General features: G+C 45.6%; 2 protein-coding genes across 5 annotated transcripts in view; both read left to right on the top strand.

Annotated features, from left to right (window-relative positions):
- Positions 1-19666, top strand: part of LOC310684163 (IgGFc-binding protein-like) — a 115402-nt gene that overhangs the window by 86185 nt on the left and 9551 nt on the right. The window lies entirely within an intron of this gene.
- LOC310684583 (IgGFc-binding protein-like) lies at positions 1226-8587 on the top strand. Of its 4 annotated transcripts, XR_014514757.1 has the most exons (4): positions 1226-1365; positions 2305-2355; positions 5130-6792; positions 6981-7099. XR_014514757.1 is itself a non-coding variant. In XM_083455936.1 (3 exons), the coding sequence occupies exons 1-3, from the start codon at positions 1353-1355 to the stop codon at positions 5948-5950; spliced, it is 885 nt and encodes a 294-aa protein (XP_083312062.1). In that variant the 5' UTR covers positions 1226-1352; the 3' UTR covers positions 5951-7093. The 4 variants fall into 4 exon arrangements, 2 of the variants coding, with proteins under 2 accessions (XP_083312062.1, XP_083312063.1); XR_014514756.1 differs by lacking the exons at positions 2305-2355; positions 6981-7099 and adding an exon at positions 7108-8587; XM_083455936.1 differs by having other exon boundaries at positions 5130-7093.

Raw genomic sequence — 19666 nt, 5'->3', positions numbered from 1 at the left:
ATAAAATCAAGATATAAAACCACAAAATACATAATAAAAACAAAAACAACTCAATAGCCCCCCGCCCCCCCATTTTTTTAAAAAAAGGGAATAGGATGTAAATCAGATAAACCAAAGGCCTGGTTAAAAATGAAAAATTTTACCTGGCACCTAAAGGTGTATAATGAAGGCGCCAGGTGAACTTCCCTGGGGAGAGCATTCCACAAATGGGGAGCCACTGCAGAGAAGGCCTGTTCTTGTGTTCTCCAGACCTCTCGAGGAGGAGGCATACAAAGAAGGTCTCAGAAGATGATCTCAGGGTCCGGGAAGGCAGTGGTGGAGCTAGCTGCTCAGGCACCCAGAGCGGCACTCAGGGGCGGTACGATTCAACCAGGGGGCGGGGCAATCTGCCCAGGGTGTGATTGGTGCATGGCGATCCACCCAGGGTGGATTTTGTCACCCCTCTCTGGGATGACAACCAGGGAGGACCACCCCCCTGTCTCCCTTCCTACGCCCCTGCAGGTAGGCTCATATGGAAAGAGGCGGTCCTTGCAGACTCAAGTATCAAAAGTTGGGGTAAAGAGGTAAGGAGGTATGTCTTTAGTATTTGCCAGGAGCTGTATAATGAAGGTGCCTGATGCACTTCTGAGGGAAGGGAGTTCCACAACTTAGCAGCTGCCCCAGAGAAGGCCCTCTCCTGGGTCACCATACCCTAAGCTTCTGAGGGCAGTGGGACAATCCAGAGGGCCCCATCTGCTCACCTTAGCACCTGTGTGCTCCACCTGTAGGGAATGAGGTGGCCTTTTAGGTATTTGGGCCCTGAGTCTTCTAAAGCCTTAAACACGAATGTGAGCACCTTGAATTGGGCCTGGAAATGAACAGCCAACCAGCCCAGCTGTTTTCAAACAGGGCTTATGTGAGATTGGCCAATAAACCTCTCCTGCTACTGCAGGATTATGCTTATCACTAACTCTTACTTGGAGTCATACCTACACCACAAAATGCTCTCTTTCCATTGCTACTAATAATTTTGCCTTTTTCAAAATTGCCTAATAAAAAACAAATTTTGTACGTCATAGCTATGCAAGCTGAAAAGTTCTATGTGGCAATTTGAACGCTTGTGAAGTTCTGGAGAAAGAAAGTAGTTCCTTATTTACTAAGTTCTAGGAGAAAGCAGATAGTATTTACATTGCATTACATTACATTATTTACATTGGCTGGATTATAGATTTTGCACAGTGTCATACTAGAGCTGTCAGTTAGCAGGATTTCCTGTTTAGAACTATCAGGTATAACGTCTTAGGACACTGGCTGAGCCATTAAAGGACAAGCTACTATAGAAGCCCAGCTCCTGTGAATGCTGAACTAGTCAGATGCGTTCAGTAGGTGAGTGAGATCACTTCCTTTCTTTGCTGAGTTAGTGTTGCTTTGATGTTGGGAGAGGTAAACAACCTTCATGCCTGGTGCTCCTTGGCCCGCAGAAGAGCCATTTGGAATGGGATTTATTTTGTAAGATTTACATGCCACTTGGTAGGAAGATAAAAGTTCAAACCTCAGAACTATACAGCCGGTGGAAGTGACTGGAGAGCTTTGCCAACCAGGTGCCCTCCAGATGTTTTGGACTACAACCACAGCTGGGACTGATGGCAGCTGTAGTTCAAAGCATCTAGAGGACACCATGTTGGCAAAGAATGAGTTAAGGTGTGATCAACTTTTGGAGTTCTATAGCACAACATGACAAATTAAGGGCAAATGTCTGCACCTTCATTCTCTTACATCTGCTATTTCTTTTCTTTTAGCTTTAGGCTTTTTTTGGCCTTTAAGTTTAAAAAACAGAATTGTTGAGCAAAATAAATTAATCAGTTCACCTTCCACTGTGTATGTTGATGTTTTACTAGTCTTCTTAAGCATATCTTATAATTTAGCAGAGCAGCTTCTAGCATTCTGAATGCTGATATCTTTTTGACGACAATCATTTGAAGGAACCTGAGCTGAACTGTCAACTCAATGGGAACTGATCAACTTTGTTTTGTAAAGCGATGAGCAAAAAGTGGAATTAATTCCTTGTCAAACATCTTGAACTAGCCAAAAGAGCTTTTTGTATAGCCGTAGTTGTAGCTGTTTGAAAGAAATGGAGTTAGAATGATTACAATTTGTTGAGCTAGGTAAAAGGAGCTGTGGGAGCCAGAATTCGTATGTCGTCTTGCAGGCTCTAGAAGGTATGTTGTAGATGTTCAAGGAGCAAATGATCAGAGTGCTGGGTGAAGGAGGAACTTATATTGAATCTGCAGATTACCTGAACCACTTTTTTCTGCTGTTTTGTAGTCATGGCAAAGAGGCTGCTGCTGCTTTGGAACTGGCTAGTGCTCCTATATGGTGAGTTTGGTACAAACCAGCAACTGGCAAGTTGACCCTACAAGGGAGATTTTTCTTGTACTCTTGTCTCTGTGGGGCAGTTGCAGATGCTGACAGAACAGGGACTTACTCACAGCCTGGTACATTTTTCATTGACTGAAAATCTACTCCATGACTGTGGCTATCTGGCACAGAGCCTAGTGGAAGGTTACCAGTTTTTTTTTTCAATGAATCCGGGGACACTTTTCAACTTCAATGGATTTTATATGGGGACTGATTTGTAAATCTGGGGACAGTCCCTGGGAAATGGGGACGTCTGGTAACCTTAGACTGTTGGCCGTGTTAACACATGCCCAGTCCCTACCATGGTGGGGAACCTATGTCCAATGTTGTTGGACTCCAACTCCCATCACTTCCAGCCAGCACTGCCAATGGTCAGGGACAACAGTGCCAAGTAAAGGGGGCCAAGAGGAGTGCCCCCCCCCAAATTCAGCGAAGGGCCTGAGACCCCTCAAAGTTCCATGTATCCGCACCAAACATCAGCATGCTCCGTAACATCAGCATGCACTATGGCATGTGACACAGGACAAGCATGCGGCAGGGCATGCTGATGTCATGCACATCTGCCATGGGGCGTGCTGATGTCATATGCACATGCCGCATGTGCTGACATTGCACAGCCTGTGGCTCATCTCGGGCAAATTGTCACATCTGTTTCTGTTTTCCCTGGCCTCTGAATTTTCCCTGGCCTCTGAAACAGGTATGAGGTGAACAGCAGCAGCTTCAGTTCCTGGGGAGCTGCCCTGGTCTGGCTGTTGCTCTGCAGCTTACCTGGGGCACCTTGCTCACCTGCCTGTCTGGGGCACTTGTTCACTCACTGAGCTCCTGCCTGCCTCCTTGCCCTGTCTCCCTCCTCCTCCAACACTGCTGTCCCATCATCATGCTGCAGTTTGTAGCACCACCTGTGGGTAGCTGCACAAACAGCAGCATGACAACTTCCTTACATTTTGTTATTTAGTAAATATCAACCTGCTCTTTAAACACAGGCTTGCTAGTTAAAGTTAAGAAGTTCCCAGCAAATTAAGTACACCCTCTGCCCCAGAATGCTTTGGTGACAGCAGTCACCAAATTAAAAGACGCCTGCTTCTTGGGAGAAAAGCAATGACAAACCTAGACAGCATCTTAAAAAGCAGAGACATTGCCTTGCCGACAAAGGTCCATATAGTTAAAGCTATGGTTTTCCCAGTAGTGATGTATGGAAGTGAGAGTTGGACCATAAAGAAGGCTGATCACTGAAAAATTGATGCTTTTGAATTATGGTGATGGAGGAGACTCTTGAGAGTCCCATGGACTGCAAGAAGATCCAACCTCTGCATTTGTGAAGCTGAGGCTCCAATACTTTGGCTACCTCATGAGAAGAGAAGACTCCCTGGAAAAGACCTTGATGCTGGGAAAGATGGAGGGCACAAGGAGAAGGGGACGGCAGAGGATGAGATGGTTGGACAGTGTTCTCGAAGCTACCAGCATGAGTTTGACCAAACTGCGGGAGGCAGTGGAAGACAGGAGTGCCTGGCGTGCTCTGATCCATGGGGTCACAAAGAGTTCGACATGACTAAATGACTAAACAACAACATATTTTATAACCTCATTTTTTCAATAAAACAATAGTCTCTTTGTCAAATATTAATCAGCCATGTTTCCAATTCATGTCACTCTCGTTATTTCCAATGTATGACATAAAGTTATATGAACTGCTGTTTATTATAAAATGTCTAGATGTGAAAGATGAGGCTTGTTTGGTATCCAAAAGATGCCTAACTAGGAAGGAGAGAGCATCATATCTTATGGCTAAGTTTGGCTTTAAAATTAACATAGAAACAAAAACTATAAATACTGCCTTCCTGACAGTGAATGAGTGTTCAAAGTTTTTAAATGGTGCCAGCCACAAAAAGTTTGTCATTTTCTTCTTCTGTGAAATAGCTTCCGGAAGTCCAAGTCTTTCTGTTGTCCAAGTGCAATGGGGGAAAGAGATTATTTTGAATTCTGCTGGCACGAGTGTCAGACAATTGAAACTTAGGTAAAGGTAAAGGGACCCCTGACCATTAGGTCCAGTCGTGGCCGACTCTGGGGTTGCGGCGCTCATCTTGCTTTATTGGCTGAGGGAGCCGGCGTACAGCTTCCGGGTCATGTGGCCAGCATGACTAAGCCGCTTCTGGCGAACCAGAGCAGTGCACGGAAACACCGTTTACCTTCCCGCCGGAGCGGTACCTATTTATCTACTTGCACTTTGACGTGCTTTCGAACTGCTAGGTTGGCAGGAGCAGGGACCGAGCAACGGGAGCTCACCCCGTGTGGGGATTCGAACCGCCGACCTTCTGATCGGCAAGTCCTAGGCTCTGTAGTTTAACCCACAGCGCCACCCACGTCCCCAATTGAAACTTAGAATCATAGAATTGTAGAGCTATAAGATATATTGAGGGTAATTATGGGGATTGGGTGGTATAGAAAGGAGTGGCATATAGATAATCATATCTTGGTGGATTATTTCTAGGAATTGTCAGATGCTCTTCTGTTTACTTTTAGGTTTACACATGATAAGGGAAAATGGCAGAGGTTTATAGTGAAAGGAAGGAACACGTTTACCAGATGCTCTTTCAATTCAGCGTGCTTAGAACAAGAGGGACTAGGAAGTGAAGTTTCTCTTCAGGCCTCTCAAGACCACAAACAAAACTTCTTAGAGCACAGCTTTAAGATGTTTGCACTTGACTGATTATCCCTTTCAATCTGCCTTTCAGGATATTGTGGAGCAAGTACCTGTGGGAAAGAATTTGTCACAGCCTTCCTGAAGAGCTACTTGCCAAGCCAGCACAATGTTTCATTTGAGCTGCTTATCACTGGATATCAACCTGCCACCACCGTCACAGTCACAGTGAACAAGTCTACATTCCAGAAAATGGTTTCTGTCAATGAGAAAGAGACCGTGTCCGTTGTGGTCCCGGCCTCCTCAGAGATGAGGGGGAGCAACGTTTTTGATCAGACTGTGTGGATTCAAGCTGACAAAGACGTCTCTGTCATTTCCATCAATTACAAGGCTGTCACAAGTGCTGCCACAGTTGTGCACCCAGTCCAACAGCTGGGCACATTGTATTATGTGGTAACCCCAGCGGGCAATCACACGCCACACAATTTCAAAGAATTTGCAGTTGTAGCCCATAAATCTCCCACTCGAGTTACTATTCACCTGAAAGGGGCTGTGGCATTCAAAGGGAAGGGTTATCCTGCAGGAAGCAAGCTTGTTGTTGACCTCAAAGCCTTCCAAGCAATCCAGCTGCAAAGCTCAGTTGATTTATCAGGCACCAAGGTTGAATCAGTTGCGTCCGTGGCTGTTTTGAGTGGGCACGGCTGCGCCATGCAATTCACAACTTGCGACCATGTTGTTGAGCAGCTCTTGCCTGTTTCCAGCTGGGGTACCAACTTCCTAGTTCCCACCCCCCTCGCCTTCCAAACCAAAATTGACATTGTGTATGTCATTGCTTCCCAAAATACCTTGATCAAATTGTTGGGATATGACTACTACGCAGCTGAGAACAAGCAGTTCGATGTATACATCACATGATGGCCCTGACCGTGGGACAGGAAGTTTCAGGGATTTCTCAGGAATTTGTTCTTTGTGTAATATGAGACCTTCCTGTTGCTTTTGTGAAGGAAGTTTCAGTGAGTTGCTCGGAGAAGACTGAGCGAGCAGACATGTTTTTGTACAGTTGTACAGTCAGAAATAAACGATAGATGAAATAGACTTTCTGACTATCTTCTTTCTCCTGCTGGTATGCAAGGAAGAAGGGGGTGTGCAGCTTTCATGCAGGGAGGTGTCGCCTATATCAAGACCTTCCTGAACTGCTGGGATGCCAGCCAGGGTAGATCACCGGCAAACAAGCCCCGGGAGCCTGGGAGAGGGGCCAGCCTCTCCCGAGGGGGCTAATTTCTCAACACAAATACCATTCTGGAACCACTCAGGGTTCCCGTCAGGCAAAGGCTGGGCAAGTCGTCCAGTTCAAAATGCAACCCTCTCAGCCACTTCACCTCTCTGCCAATGCAGGAATCCAGGTCCTTTTCTTCTACACTGGTGCCAAAAACCAAAACGTCATGCATGAATCATTCCTCATCAATATTCCACCAGCTATTCCACATCATATCGCACTGGTGGGATAAGACGGTTTGCAAATTTTGCTGTGGTCATAGCCAAAACCTCGGTTTCCAGTGGGATCAGATTAGAGAAGAAAGTCTTTACAAACACTGAGTGGAGGCCAATTCCTGGAACAGAATATTCTTTTGCTCAGCTTACTTTGGGCAGAAATGCTACTGCTGTCTCTGTAGAGCATCCCAGTACTCCTTTTGGACTCTTGGTCTTTGGAGTCTCACCTTTCATTGGCATTGGTTCCACAGCCCTTTGCTCCTGTGGTAAGTATCCCAATCTGTGCATAATATATGGCCAGGGAGGGCGGCGTATAAATAAAATTTATTATTATTATTAGTCTTCTGTGCTACTAAAGGTTAAAGTATGGTTAAAGTAAGCTACATCTTATTTAAATATCCCTATATCCTGTGGCTTCTCCCACTCCCAATATTTCCACCTTTTTGCCTTCCAGCACTGCACGCCAGCTTTTAACATTACTGTAGCATCGCCCATTGTCAAACAAAGTGGCCGCTTCTGGGCAGTAACTGAAGGCCATTTTATCTGTTGTTAAATTCTTGCTATTCTTCTCCTCCTTACAGCCTTGCTGTGCCCTCAGAATAGCCACTATGAGTTCTGTGGCAATGCCTGCCCTGCCAGCTGCACCGACCACAAGGCTCCCTCTGCCTGCAAACAGCCATGTGTGGAAACCTGCCAGTGCAATGATGGCTACGTCCTCAGAGTCGACAAGTGTGTGCCTGTTGGGAGCTGTGGTTGCACCTTCAATGGGCTCTACTACAAACCTGGAGAAGAATTCTGGGCTGATGAGACCTGTGGTTCCTGCTGCACATGCGATTCCACCCTGGGCAGAGTGGTTTGCAAACAAGCTAACTGCAGTCAGTGAACGATGTACTGTGGTCAGTGGGGTCCGGGGCTGTCAACCTGTAAGCACCGCTACTTGCTCAGCAGCCGGGGACCCTCACTATGCACCCTAGGCTATGAAATGTACAATTCTCTTTGGTCATTATCTTAGCTCTGTTGATCTAGGATTCAGAGCTGAACATTTGTTGCGAATTTTATGATTCTATAAATGTATGGTGTTCTGATTGTTTTATTGCATGCCACCATGATTTTTGTGTGTGTGAGTTGGTGGTGCAGAAACATTGTTCTAAACAAAAAAGCAAACAAACAAATCAATAATTTCCTTGTTATTTGATGAGATTTGCATACCACTTCCCTGACAAAAAAACTTGTAAGCATATTGTTTGCTTGTTTATAAGATTTCTTTGCCGGCGTCCACCATAAGGTCCCGGGTCGGGTTACAAAAATAGAATATAGAGCTGTAAAAATAGATAGAACCATTGCAATTATTAAATGAGTAAAGCTGTTCCAAATGGAAGAGGACAGTGTAAAGTTAGCAAGAGAGGTGGGCCCCACCAAACAATGCTTTATTGCATAAAGCAATAAAGAATATAAAAAAGCAGCATAAAAATATACATATAGGTATATACACTCTGGCTTTCCCAAAGTAACCAGCACATATGCAGAGACATACAACAATACGTATTGCTATATCAAAATGCTTGTGTATTAATAAAACAGAGGATCCATCTGTAAATCCCCCGAATACCCTTCGTCGCCTTCATCCATTTCTTCCCCTGTGCTCATAGTTTCCTTTAATTTCCTCACAACTTGTTTTGTTACGATAAAAGGAGATCATTATTTGCCAGCTATCCTGTTCCCTCAGGGCACCATCTGCTTCCACTCCCCTTCTTGCAAACAATGATGAGCGAATGTTGGCTTTTCAGGCTCTAATGGTCCACGCAGGCTTCAGACTCCTAATCTGGGCACAGTCCAGGGCGATCCTGAACCTCCTTTTACACAAACACATGAAATTTGGCTTCCCCATTTGTTTGTTTAACTTGGCAACCAGCTCACTGGAATCTGCTGGTTTGGAGTGGAATGTTCAGACTTCAGACCTATGTCCTGCGGTTTCTGGTAACCCTTTGGGGTCTTGCTCATTGCACCAGATTTGCTAACTATGTCACTGCCCTGACACCTAATAAATAATTTATCTTCTGTCGTTGGCTTAGACATGGTCAATTATGAGCAGGTTGGTTTGGGGGATGCCAGAATATGTTATCATTTCTTCCTATTAATCACCAGTGGCTTTCCCATGGCCAAAACATTTCACAACCAAAGACATGACTGCTGCAGTCTCATCAGGAAAAGGGCTAGTCCAGGAATCTCAGGTCCCAAGTTGGTTGTTATCTTCACAGCCCATTTTAATTTAAATCTATTCTGGTAAAAAAAGAAAAAAGAATCCATCAACCCTCAAGTCCCATTGGGGAGTTCCCAGAACTGGCATTTGTTCCCTATATAAAGGGAAACTATGGAAGAGGGAGAAAACAGAGGAAGGTATCCAGCAGCAGCAACTCCCTCTGTTCTCGATTCGAGTGCATCAGAAACACAAGCAAACTGAAGGTAAGAAACAGTGGGTTTCCTTTATGAATAACTCCATATGAATAACTCCAGCAAAAACTGTTCTTAAATCTGGTGAGAGGGGAAATTCCCGTTCCCATATAGAAACAGCAGATTTGATAGCAGGCCACTAAGGTTGCCACCTTTGGTAGGGCAAAATAAAGGACAGGTTGGGGTGTGTGTGTTGGGAATACACTCTCTCTCATGACACCAAATCCTTCCCTGCTTTGTGGAGGGGGGGTTCCCCGCGTTCAGCCTCCCGCCTCTCTCACCACCCCTGGTCACACTCTTCTCCTTGACTCATGTAGACAGCCACACACAGGAAGAACAAGGGTACAGTCTGAGTTCCTCCCTTATAGTTTCAGAAATCATTTAATGTGTCAAGTAGAAGTTATTAATATTGCAGTTGTTGTATAAGGGATTGTTATTATGACCGGAATGCAATTGAAATTAATAAGATTTTGTAACACAGAAATAAAGAAAATAATCAAACCATCAAATCTAGCATGGAGGGGGGGGCACTTTATCTAAATTACATAATGTAGTATTTGAATGATTGATATTAATAATTGTATTATAAATTGGTATTGTTATAATGAGGCTACTATTGGACTGCAATTGGAAACTGATAAAAAAATGTAAGAGAGGTGCTGTAGTCCAAGAGTATCTGGAGGATCACAATTTCCCCACTCCTACAAGACAGTCCATTTAATTCTGAACCATGCCTATGTTCTGTTTTGACATAAGAGGGCAAGGTCAAAATACTTCCTGTAATTCTGGGTTGCTATCTCCCCACCAGCCTAACAAAACTGAAGGAGGAGGGTGTTTTGCAGATGTATGATGCAGACTAGGACAGTGCTCTGAGTTGCAGCCCAGAGAAGACCTGTTTCATCAAACCAATAGGGTCCACTTAATTCAGAATCCTGCTTTCAGTATTGGCCATACTTGAAAACACCTAGGAACATAGGAAGCTACCTTATACTGAGTCAGACATTGATGCATCTAGTGCAGGGCTGTATATGTCTCTCCAGGGTTTCAGACAAGGGTCTCTCCAGTCCTTACCTGAAGATGCTAGGACTTGAACCTGGAACTTTTTGCATGAAACCCTAATGTTCTCCTACTGAGCTACAGCACAGAACCTTGGAGGTGCCGCAGAGGACGATGCAACTATGATTTGGAGTGGAACCTTAAAAGTCAGGGTGGGGGGCTAATTTTGCATCACACAGGGTGCCAATGAAATTTGAGGCCCCAATGTCCACCACTGGTATGATATCCTTACCCCCCCCTCTGATAAACTTGAAGCATGTGTAAGAACATAAGAGGAGCCTGCTGCATCAGGCCAATATCCCATCTAGTCCAGCATTCTGTTTTCACAGTGGCCAACCAGATGCCTGTGGGAAACCCGCAAACAGGACCTGAACCCAACAGCGCTCTGCCCACCTGCAGTTGCCACCAGATGATATTCAGAGACAGGCTGCCTCTTATAGTGGCAGTGGAACATGGCCATTCTGGCTAGTAGCCATGACTATGTACAAAAAAATATTAAAATGTGCTAACTAAAAGAGGAGAGGAGAGGCTCTTTGGAGTGAGACTATGTGTAACGTAAGTTCTGTAGATTTGCAATGTGCCAAACAAACAAACAAACAAACAAACAAACAAACCACCTCTCCAGATTTCAGGGAAGTATGGCTACATTCATCCACATACCTGTGTGGGGAAAGCCCATTGGTCTTACTGGGATTTACTCACCAGTATATGAAGAGCTGCAGCTTCTGCATCACGCAGACCCCAGTTGAACTTGACTCACTTTCTCACAAACACAGTTTGTGCTGACAACTTGCGTTGCGAAAACCTCCAGCTATTTTCATCTGGCAAATGTTGGGTGGGTGGCTATTGTCTTGGAAGGACCAAGTGTTCCAGTCTAATCTCAAAATGTATTTTGCAGCTGCTGTTAGTGCGTTGTCAAGCATGGGGATGATCAATCTCTGGACCAGGTTCTGTTTACTATGGGGTGAGTACTCTGTTGCATAACTGATGCTCATTGGTCTCCTTGTAGGGTGTCAAAGAGGGAGGGTAACTAGACAAAAGTCTTAACACCTCTGCCCCTTGTGAATACAAGCAAGATCCTTTCGTTTCTCCCAAAGCTGGCAGCAAACCCCCAAAATCCTGGCTGTAGACATATAGGAATCTTTCCACATGAACGCAGCACAAATCAGCAAAACTTTGGAGTCTGTTCAATATTATTGGCTCTAATCCAGAGAATGAAACACTTGCTGTGCTTTCTTCTGCCTCCCCCTTTCCCAAATCTTCTCCTTTGTGAATGAGATTGGATTCCCTGACCTGTTTACCAACGACTTATCTACCGTGCTGACATCAAACATCCTTCCAACTCTTCCCAGTTCATGCAGCTCTCTTTCACTTCCCATTCAGTGTCATACCCTCCAAAACTTTTGGGACCAAAATTGGGACGCTCTCTTTTTTTTGTCTCAAACGCTCTAGCACGAGCCACCTGACTTGTGCCAGAGCAAGCATCCTTTGGTCCAGAGTTCTGCCTCAAGTCAGCTTGGTGAAGACTGTTATGCAAAAGCAGAACTCACAGCATACTCTTTAACTGAGATGTGAAGCTCCCGGTTTTGCAACTGAAGTGCAATGCATGCTGCCTTTTTCTTGCATTTTGCCTCTAAATGCCATTTACTGGGGTTTTGCAATCAGGATTGGAGTGTCACACCCAACTCCTGCTTTGGGGTTTGCCACAGACATCTGATTGGCCACTGTGAGAACAGGATACTGAACTAGACATTCAACAGGGCTCTTCTGAATTCATTTAGCAATTTGCAGTTAATGAATTCCTCAAGGAGCCCTACTTTAATAGTTTTTAGGCCCCAATGAAAAGTTTCACTGACTTTCTCAAACTTCGCCCCCCCCCCATTTAGGTATTTCAAGTGGCCCTTCCTGGATGATGTTCAACATGCTCCCTGTCACAGTCTCCTCTAGCCCCTTAGGAAGAGAGTTCATCACAGCTTTCCTGCAGAACGGCTTGCCACGGATGTTCCAGGGAGATTTTAAGCTGCTCATCACAGGGTATGCTCCTGCCACATCCATTACTATCTCCATGAAGAGGCCTGCCTTAAGAGTACAGACCGAGGTGAATGCTGGCCAAACACTGTCAGTGAAAATCCCACCAGAGGCAGAGATGGTTGGAAGCAGTGTCTTTGAAAACACACTCATTGTCCGGGCTGACAAGGACATATCCATTCTCTCTCTGAACTACAAACCCCAGACAGCCGACACCGCCATTGTCTATCCCGTAGCGAGCTTAGGTACTGAGTACTACGTCGTTACCCCAAACGTGGGCACAGATCGCTACAGAGAGGTAGCCATCATAGCTTGGGAAGAACCTACAGCAGTTGAGGTCTACCTGAAAGGGGCTATTACATTCCAAGGAAGAGTCTATCCCCGGGGGACCATGCTCCCCATCTCACTCCAACCTTATCAAGCTGCTCAGCTACAAAGCCAAGTGGACCTCTCAGGCACTAGAATAGTCTCCCAGAAGCCGGTAGCCGTCTACAGCGGACACACATGCGTCTCCAGGCAGGTCCATTCTTGTGACCATGTTTTTGAGCAGCTTTTGCCTGTTTCCAGCTGGGGCACCAACTTCATCATTCCCTCTTTGCCCTTTAACATGGAGTATGACATGGTGTTTGTTTCCACTTCCCAAAAGACTCATGCCAATACTCAGATGGGACAGAGCAAGAGAAGCCGGAATTTGCCTGCTGCCCGGGCGACAATGTATGGCATTCAAGGGACAACTGCCATGTCCCTCACAGCTAGTTCTGGCGTCCAGGTGATGTTCTTCAGTGATGGCGGAAGCTATGGGAACCTCCAATATGACCCTTTCTTCATGGCAATCCCTGACATCTCCAGCTATTGTCAGGCCTATCACATCTATGGGCACGACCATTTTGAAAACTATGCCCTTATCGTTGCAAAATCTTCGGAGACTTCTGGGATCACCTTGGATAAGAGACCACTGAGTGGTCTTCAGTGGAAGCTGGTGTCTGGCACTGAATACTCCTGGGCATCACACAGCTTGGGCCAGGGATATACAGTCCACACAATAGAACATGCCTCTTCCCCCTTTGGGCTGCTGAGTGTTGGAATTGGAAATGAGAAGGCTTATGGCTCTCCAGCTATTTGTGCAAATGGTAAAATGGGATTCCTTTCCCCTCCTTCTCCCCACCTCTTCTTCCCTCTCGTCTCCTTTCATCCTTCAACTCAGGGATAGGCAATGTTAGTGCCCTCTAGATCTTCTCATCATCCCAAACCATTGACCATGTTGTCTGGGGCTAGGGTTGGAAGAGAAATTCAGTCTTGCTTGCATGCTAATGAGAAATGACCTACTTTGCACTTCTAAAACCAATATGCAAACTGAAACAACTGCCATGTGATTCAATGATGCTCAGCTCTATTACGGTCAGACACACACACACACGACACTTTTATAGAAAATATAGCAACGCAGTGTTGAAAACTGGGCCCCCACATGCTTTAAAAAGCACTATTCTCATATATCATAAATTATAATAAATAGACATAAGAACTTTTCAAAACTAGGAAAGATAGCACATATTTCCTCATTTTCTCTTATAAAATTTTACAAACACTATAACTTATCCAGTACATCATTTAAATTACTCTTATTGATCAATTTCTATGCAATTTTTTTCTGAGCACCTAAATTTAAAAGTATTATACTTTGAAATACTTTGATCATATTAAAGATTATAGGAAAGGAGAGGAATAACACTCCTCCCCATGCTCTTTATTTTGCATTCCCCAAACTTCCAAATGGTTTCTACTCCTACTCATAACTTTTCATGTTAGACTTCCATGGTCTAAGTGAATTTGTCTTATTACTTTATCTTAATGTTCAAGCCATTATCTACCTGAACCTACTTAAAATGACTTGGTTACTTTTTCCTCTCACAGATCCCTGCAAAAATCTCCAGTGCAGGACAAAGGAAACATGTGTGATGCAGAATGGTCAAGCGAGATGTGTCCATGAGTACATGGGGACCTGCCAGGGCTCCGCTGCCCAGGATTTCCAGACGTTTGATGGTCTGTTGGTGGACATTCAAGACTCCTGCACCTACACCATTGCAAAGTACTGTGGCAGTGACTCCACACTGGTCTTTTTCTCATTGGAGGAGAAGAGCAGCAACGTGAACAGTCAGGACGCTGCCAAGATGCAGCAGAGCCATCTCAAAGTGTATGGTCACACGGTCACCATTCACAAGGGAGAAAGTGTCCAACTCATGGTAAGAATCCAGGTTCTTTGGTTGGGTCATTTCCATTCATAACTATATTGGGGGTGGTGAGAGAGACCATGTTAGAGTTTGTAATTTGCATATATTCCCTTATTATTAAGAAGCTGGTAATTTGGGTACCTGAGTCCCATGACCCAGGTGCTTCCAAGGAATTCCTCATATCTCTCTGCAGACCCAGAATTGTTACATGGTGTCAGAAGTGCATAATGAGCTGCCGTAACGATAGTGAAAAAACTCGAGGGATCTCAGTGAATCGGTAATCATCCCTGCCACAACCCCCATATAATCTGTTAAATGAGCCAGCAAATAGCTCCAAAGATCTTGTGATCTTTTAAGTGCTAAAAGTGGGGCTTAAGGAGAGTCAGAGACCACAAGTGTTTTGTCCCAGTGACTCTTTTCAGTACCAGCACTAATAGGAATCAGGACAACCTCAAGGGCACCTCAAAATGTGTTAACTCTCAGAGTGGTTTAACAATAAACCTTGCTTACTGAAGAACTACGGAAACTGTAGCTCTGTGAGGGGAATAGTGGTCTCCTAACAACTCTCAACAAACTACAGTTCCCAGGATTCTTTGGGGGAAAGCCATGCATGTTTAAAATGATGTAAAAGTGCTTTAAATGTATGGTGCAAATGTATCCATAGTAAGGTTGGAAGCTACAGGCTGAGGAGATAGCCACAAGCCTAGCTGTGTTCATGAAAAAATATTGACACATTCATGGAGTACCTAGAGGGAGAAGGGGTCAATTGGAAAAATTGAGCCTCCTCATCCGGAAGAAGCCTACTTCTCAGTGCCCCGTGGTGACCCAGGCACCAAAAGAGGAAAGGGTTGTTTTGTTACATGGAGGGCATACGTCCCAGACAGCCTTGGAACCTATTTTTAAGGATATTAACCAATGGCACACAGTCCAGGGGACAAAGTTTGCTGGAGAGGACTATAAAGTGTGTCTCTCCCTTACCCTGCAACCCCTTCTTTTTTCTTCTTAGGTGAACGGTGTGGCAGCCAGCATCCCTGCGACTCTGGAGGGTGGAAAACTAAAGGTCTTTGAGAGCAATGGATTGCCCATCATTGAAACAGATTTTGGCCTCCGTGTGATGTATGACACTGATGGGGTTGTAGTGGTAACTCTCCCCAGCAGCTACTATGGAGCCACCTGTGGGCTTTGTGGGAACTTCAACACCGAACCCCATGATGACACGACTTATCTGAATGGTACCTTTACCTCCTCCGTGGTGGACTGGGCCAGGAGCTGGAAGAGCGATGATCAGGACCCTGCCTGTTCAGATTCCTGCCAAGGAGATTGCTTGACCTGCAGTGATAGACAGGAGGAACTGTTTGGCAGCAAAAGGTATTGTGGGGTCATCAGCCAAGTTTCAGGAGGCCCGTTTGGAGCATGCCACCCCACCGTCAGCCCCACCAGCTACTTTAATGATTGTGTCAGTGGGATGTGCTTAAAAGGAGGGGACAAAGATGTGTTGTGCCAAATAGTGGAGACATATGCCACCGCCTGCAAAGAAGAGGGCATTGCCATTGATGAATGGAAGGTGACATCTGGTTGCGGACGAGCCCAGCCTGACCAACAGACAAATGAGACGTATGCTGAAGAAATCACTCCCCAAGAAAATGTCCATCATTCAGCTGGTGAACCCATCCACAGCAGCACTGCATGTACGAAATGAGAGGTGGTTGCAAAACTAGCTTAGGGCTGGGGTTCAAGGGAGCAGAGGCAAGGAGTTACAGGAAGAGCTCCCTTAGAGCAGGACTTAAGGGACCCTGTGGCTCTCCAGATTTTGGGATCCAACTCTCAACAGCCTCAACCACCATGGCCAATGTTGAGGGGTGAGGGGAGCTGCAGTTCAAGCAATATATGGAGGGCCAGGGGTTCCCCATGCCTGCTCTACAGAGTAAAGCAACCCTCAGCTAATCCTGTGGCTTTCTCTTCCTTCATTGCTCCGCCCCATGAAAATGTACAGTCTCTGTGGATGCTCTTGAAACAACCAGGGCCACTGGGAAAATGGAGAGGGGCCAGCAACAGTTCTTTAGGCTCATGTCCCAGGGTGTGCAATGATTACCTGCAACTGCTCCCCCCATTATGGATCTAGACAATAATTATTGAACTGCTGGGATACCTCAGTTGGTAGAGCATGAGACTCTTAATCTCAAGGTTGTGGATTTGAACCCCACGTTAGGTGAAAGATCCCTGCATTGCAGGAGGTTGGATTAGATGACCCTCATGGTCTCTTCCAACTCTACAATTCTATCAACAGATTTGGTCCAAGTAGGATTTGGTCCATCAGCAGGTTATCTTTATGCCAGGAGTGAGGAACCTTCTTCATCCTGAGGGCCATATTCCTTTCTAGGCAAGCTTCAAAGGGCCACATGAAACTGGTGGGCAGGGCCAGAGGCAAAAGTGGGTGAAGCAGCACAGCAGCACACCCCTCTGTACCCTCCAACCAGACTAGCAAGAAGAATGATCAAAGTATACATTACAGTCAGGCAGAAATGCCCAGAGTGCAAAGCAGGGCCATTGATGGCCATATGAAGAGAGTGTGTGGTCCAGGGAGGGCACTGTAGACTATTTTATAGTTCCTAAAACTGACTGTGAGACCCACATGCTACTTGTCTAATTGATATGTAAAAGTAATATTTTATCAAATCTAATCCATTCTTCCCCGCCACCCAGCAGCTGATGCCTGCCCTGAAAACAGTCACTATGAGGCCTGCGGAAATGCCTGCCCGGCAACCTGTTCTGAACCCTCAGCCCCCTCTGCTTGCAAAGATCCTTGTGTGAAAACCTGCCAGTGCAATGATGGGTACGTCCTCAATGGTGGCAAGTGTGTCCCTGTTGAGAACTGCAGTTGCATGCATAACAGCCTCCGCTACAAGGCTGGGGAGGAGTTCTGGGCCGATGAGAACTGCCAGTCACGCTGCAAGTGTGATCCAAGCCTGGGCCAAGTGAGATGCCGGAAGGCCGCTTGCAAAGGCAACGAGAAATGTGCCCTGGTGAATGGCGTGCGCCGCTGCAAGGGGACGACATATTCCACCTGCATAGGAACTGGCGACCCTCACTATACCACCTTTGATGGGAGGAAGTATGACTTCCAAGGCACCTGCGTTTATCAGATGGCAGCGGTCTGCTCCGGGGACCCCACCCTCACCCCATTTTTGGTCACAGTGGAGAACAACAACCGAGGGAGTAAGGCAGTGTCCTTTACCAAAGTGGTGACTCTGGAGGTCTATGGCATGACCATCAGTCTGAGCCAAGAGCATCCACGCAAGATTAAGGTACCAAAGGGAAAAAGAATGCTGGAGGATGGGAAAGTGTGAGGAAGCTTTAAATTAGGGAACCTCAGGGGGTTGGACTTACCATTAGCACATTTTCCCCCTCCCAAGGGTTTTCTGTTTGTTTGTTTGTTTGTTTATTGCTGCTGCTTAAAATGACAATAGCAGCATCTGTGGTAACAACTTGGACATTATTTTTCAACTTTTGCAATACCCCAGATCTAGTGTCATTCTAAGGCATTGTAGGCATCAGGAGAAATAGTGGCTGGCTGACACACAGATGATGGAGAATATTCAGAGAAAATTCTACAGCGTTCTAGTAGTGTGGGAAAGAAAAATCTCAGAAGTGTTCTCAATAGAATGCCTTCTGAGCATAAGAGGATAAGAAGCTACCTTATACTGATACTGACCTTTGGTCCAACCAGCTTAGTATTGTCAATAGTGAGTAGTAGCATCTCTCCAGAGTTTCAGACAGGGAGCCCTACCTGAAGATGTCTCACTGAAACCCTATGGGTGGTCACTTCAATGTTTTCCAGGTGAATGGAGTCTTTGTGGACCTGCCTTTCTCCTACGAAAATAAACTGAAGGTCTACATCAGTGGAGTCCATGGCTTCATCAAAACAGACTTTGATCTGAGAGTCAGCTTTGACTGGTACAGTTATGCCAGGGTCATTATTCCCAACACTTACGCCAATGCTGTGTGTGGTCTGTGTGGCAATGCCAATCAGGATCCCAGTGATGATTTTGTCATGAAGGATGGAACTCAGACGACAGATGAAATCCAATTTGCAGACAGCTGGAAGTTGAAGGAGGTCCCAGGATGCTCTGCAGGATGCAGTGACTGCCCAATATGCAGTGAGGCAGAGAAGCAGACCTACAAGGGGGACCAGTTCTGTGGGATCCTCAAGAGGAAGGATGGACCGCTCAGACAGTGCCATGAGGCCGTTGACCCAACATCCTACTTTGAGGACTGCGTTTTTGACACATGTCAATACAAGGGTCATCATGACACTCTCTGCAGTGCCATCAGTGCCTATGTGACAGCCTGCCAAGCACTGGACGTCAAGGTTGGGAAATGGAGATCAGCCTCTTTCTGCAGTAAGTTTGGGCTCTCCTGCATCTGCGCATCATGTGCTCATGTGTCTTTGCATGAGCATGTGTCAAATATCCACTGAATGATAAAAATATATGCACCAGTCCAAGGTACAAAATCATGATTTTGCCTCATGTATCAGGAGTGGGGAATCTGAGGGTCTCCAAATGTTCCTGGACTCCACCTCCCATCAGCCCCAGTCAGTCAGCGATAATGGGAGTTTTAGTTAAGTGACTGTTGAAGACATGGCTGGTCCAGCCATGAGCCAAGGTGAGACAACCGCCTCAGGCAGCAGGATCCACAGGGCCAGCTGCTCCTTATGTAGATCTTTATTCTCCACCTTGTTCCTGATATAGATCTTCACTCACTTCTTCTTCCCTGGCAGGGAGGGATGGTGCCATTCTGTGGTTTGTTTCAGGTGCCAAAGTGTTTCAAGCCAGCCCCCCCGAAGGGTATCATGCTCCCCACCCCGTAAGTGGAGGGCAGATGTCTTGCCCCTCATTGAAAACGTGGTTTGAAGAGAGGGCATCACTTCTGTGACCTTCCAAATTTATGCTATTTAAAAATAATACTAATTAAAGATTCTCAGGAATAAAAATTGCATTAGACTACGTAGAGTGGCATGTCCCCGCCCCAATATTTCCTATACTTTTTGAGTTGAAATAAATACTGTATTTGACTTTTGATAATCTAAACAATTGCACACAGGCCATCAAAATTCACCCTCAACGCCAATTTAGCCTCAGAATTGATCTGAGAAACCTTGTTTGGGATTCCTTCTGTTTCTGTTTTAAGGCGAGAAGGAAAGGTTGGTGACAATATTGATCAGTTCAATGACCAGTTCATGACGACATCTTTTGGAAGCAGATTGCAGACTTCTGAACCTCATTGGGACTGAAATGCCCCAAGAAAAGTCAACATCTGCAATTAGCAATAACACTTAGCAAGCAATGTTTGGGTGGGAACTCATGTAGTACAT

This window comes from Podarcis tiliguerta, assembly GCF_965153285.1.
Source record: "Podarcis tiliguerta genome assembly, chromosome: 8".
In the NCBI taxonomy this organism is placed as follows: domain Eukaryota; kingdom Metazoa; phylum Chordata; class Lepidosauria; order Squamata; family Lacertidae; genus Podarcis; species Podarcis tiliguerta.
The sequence above is the reverse complement of the archived record's forward strand: the minus strand, read 5'-3'. Positions and strand labels throughout refer to the sequence as shown.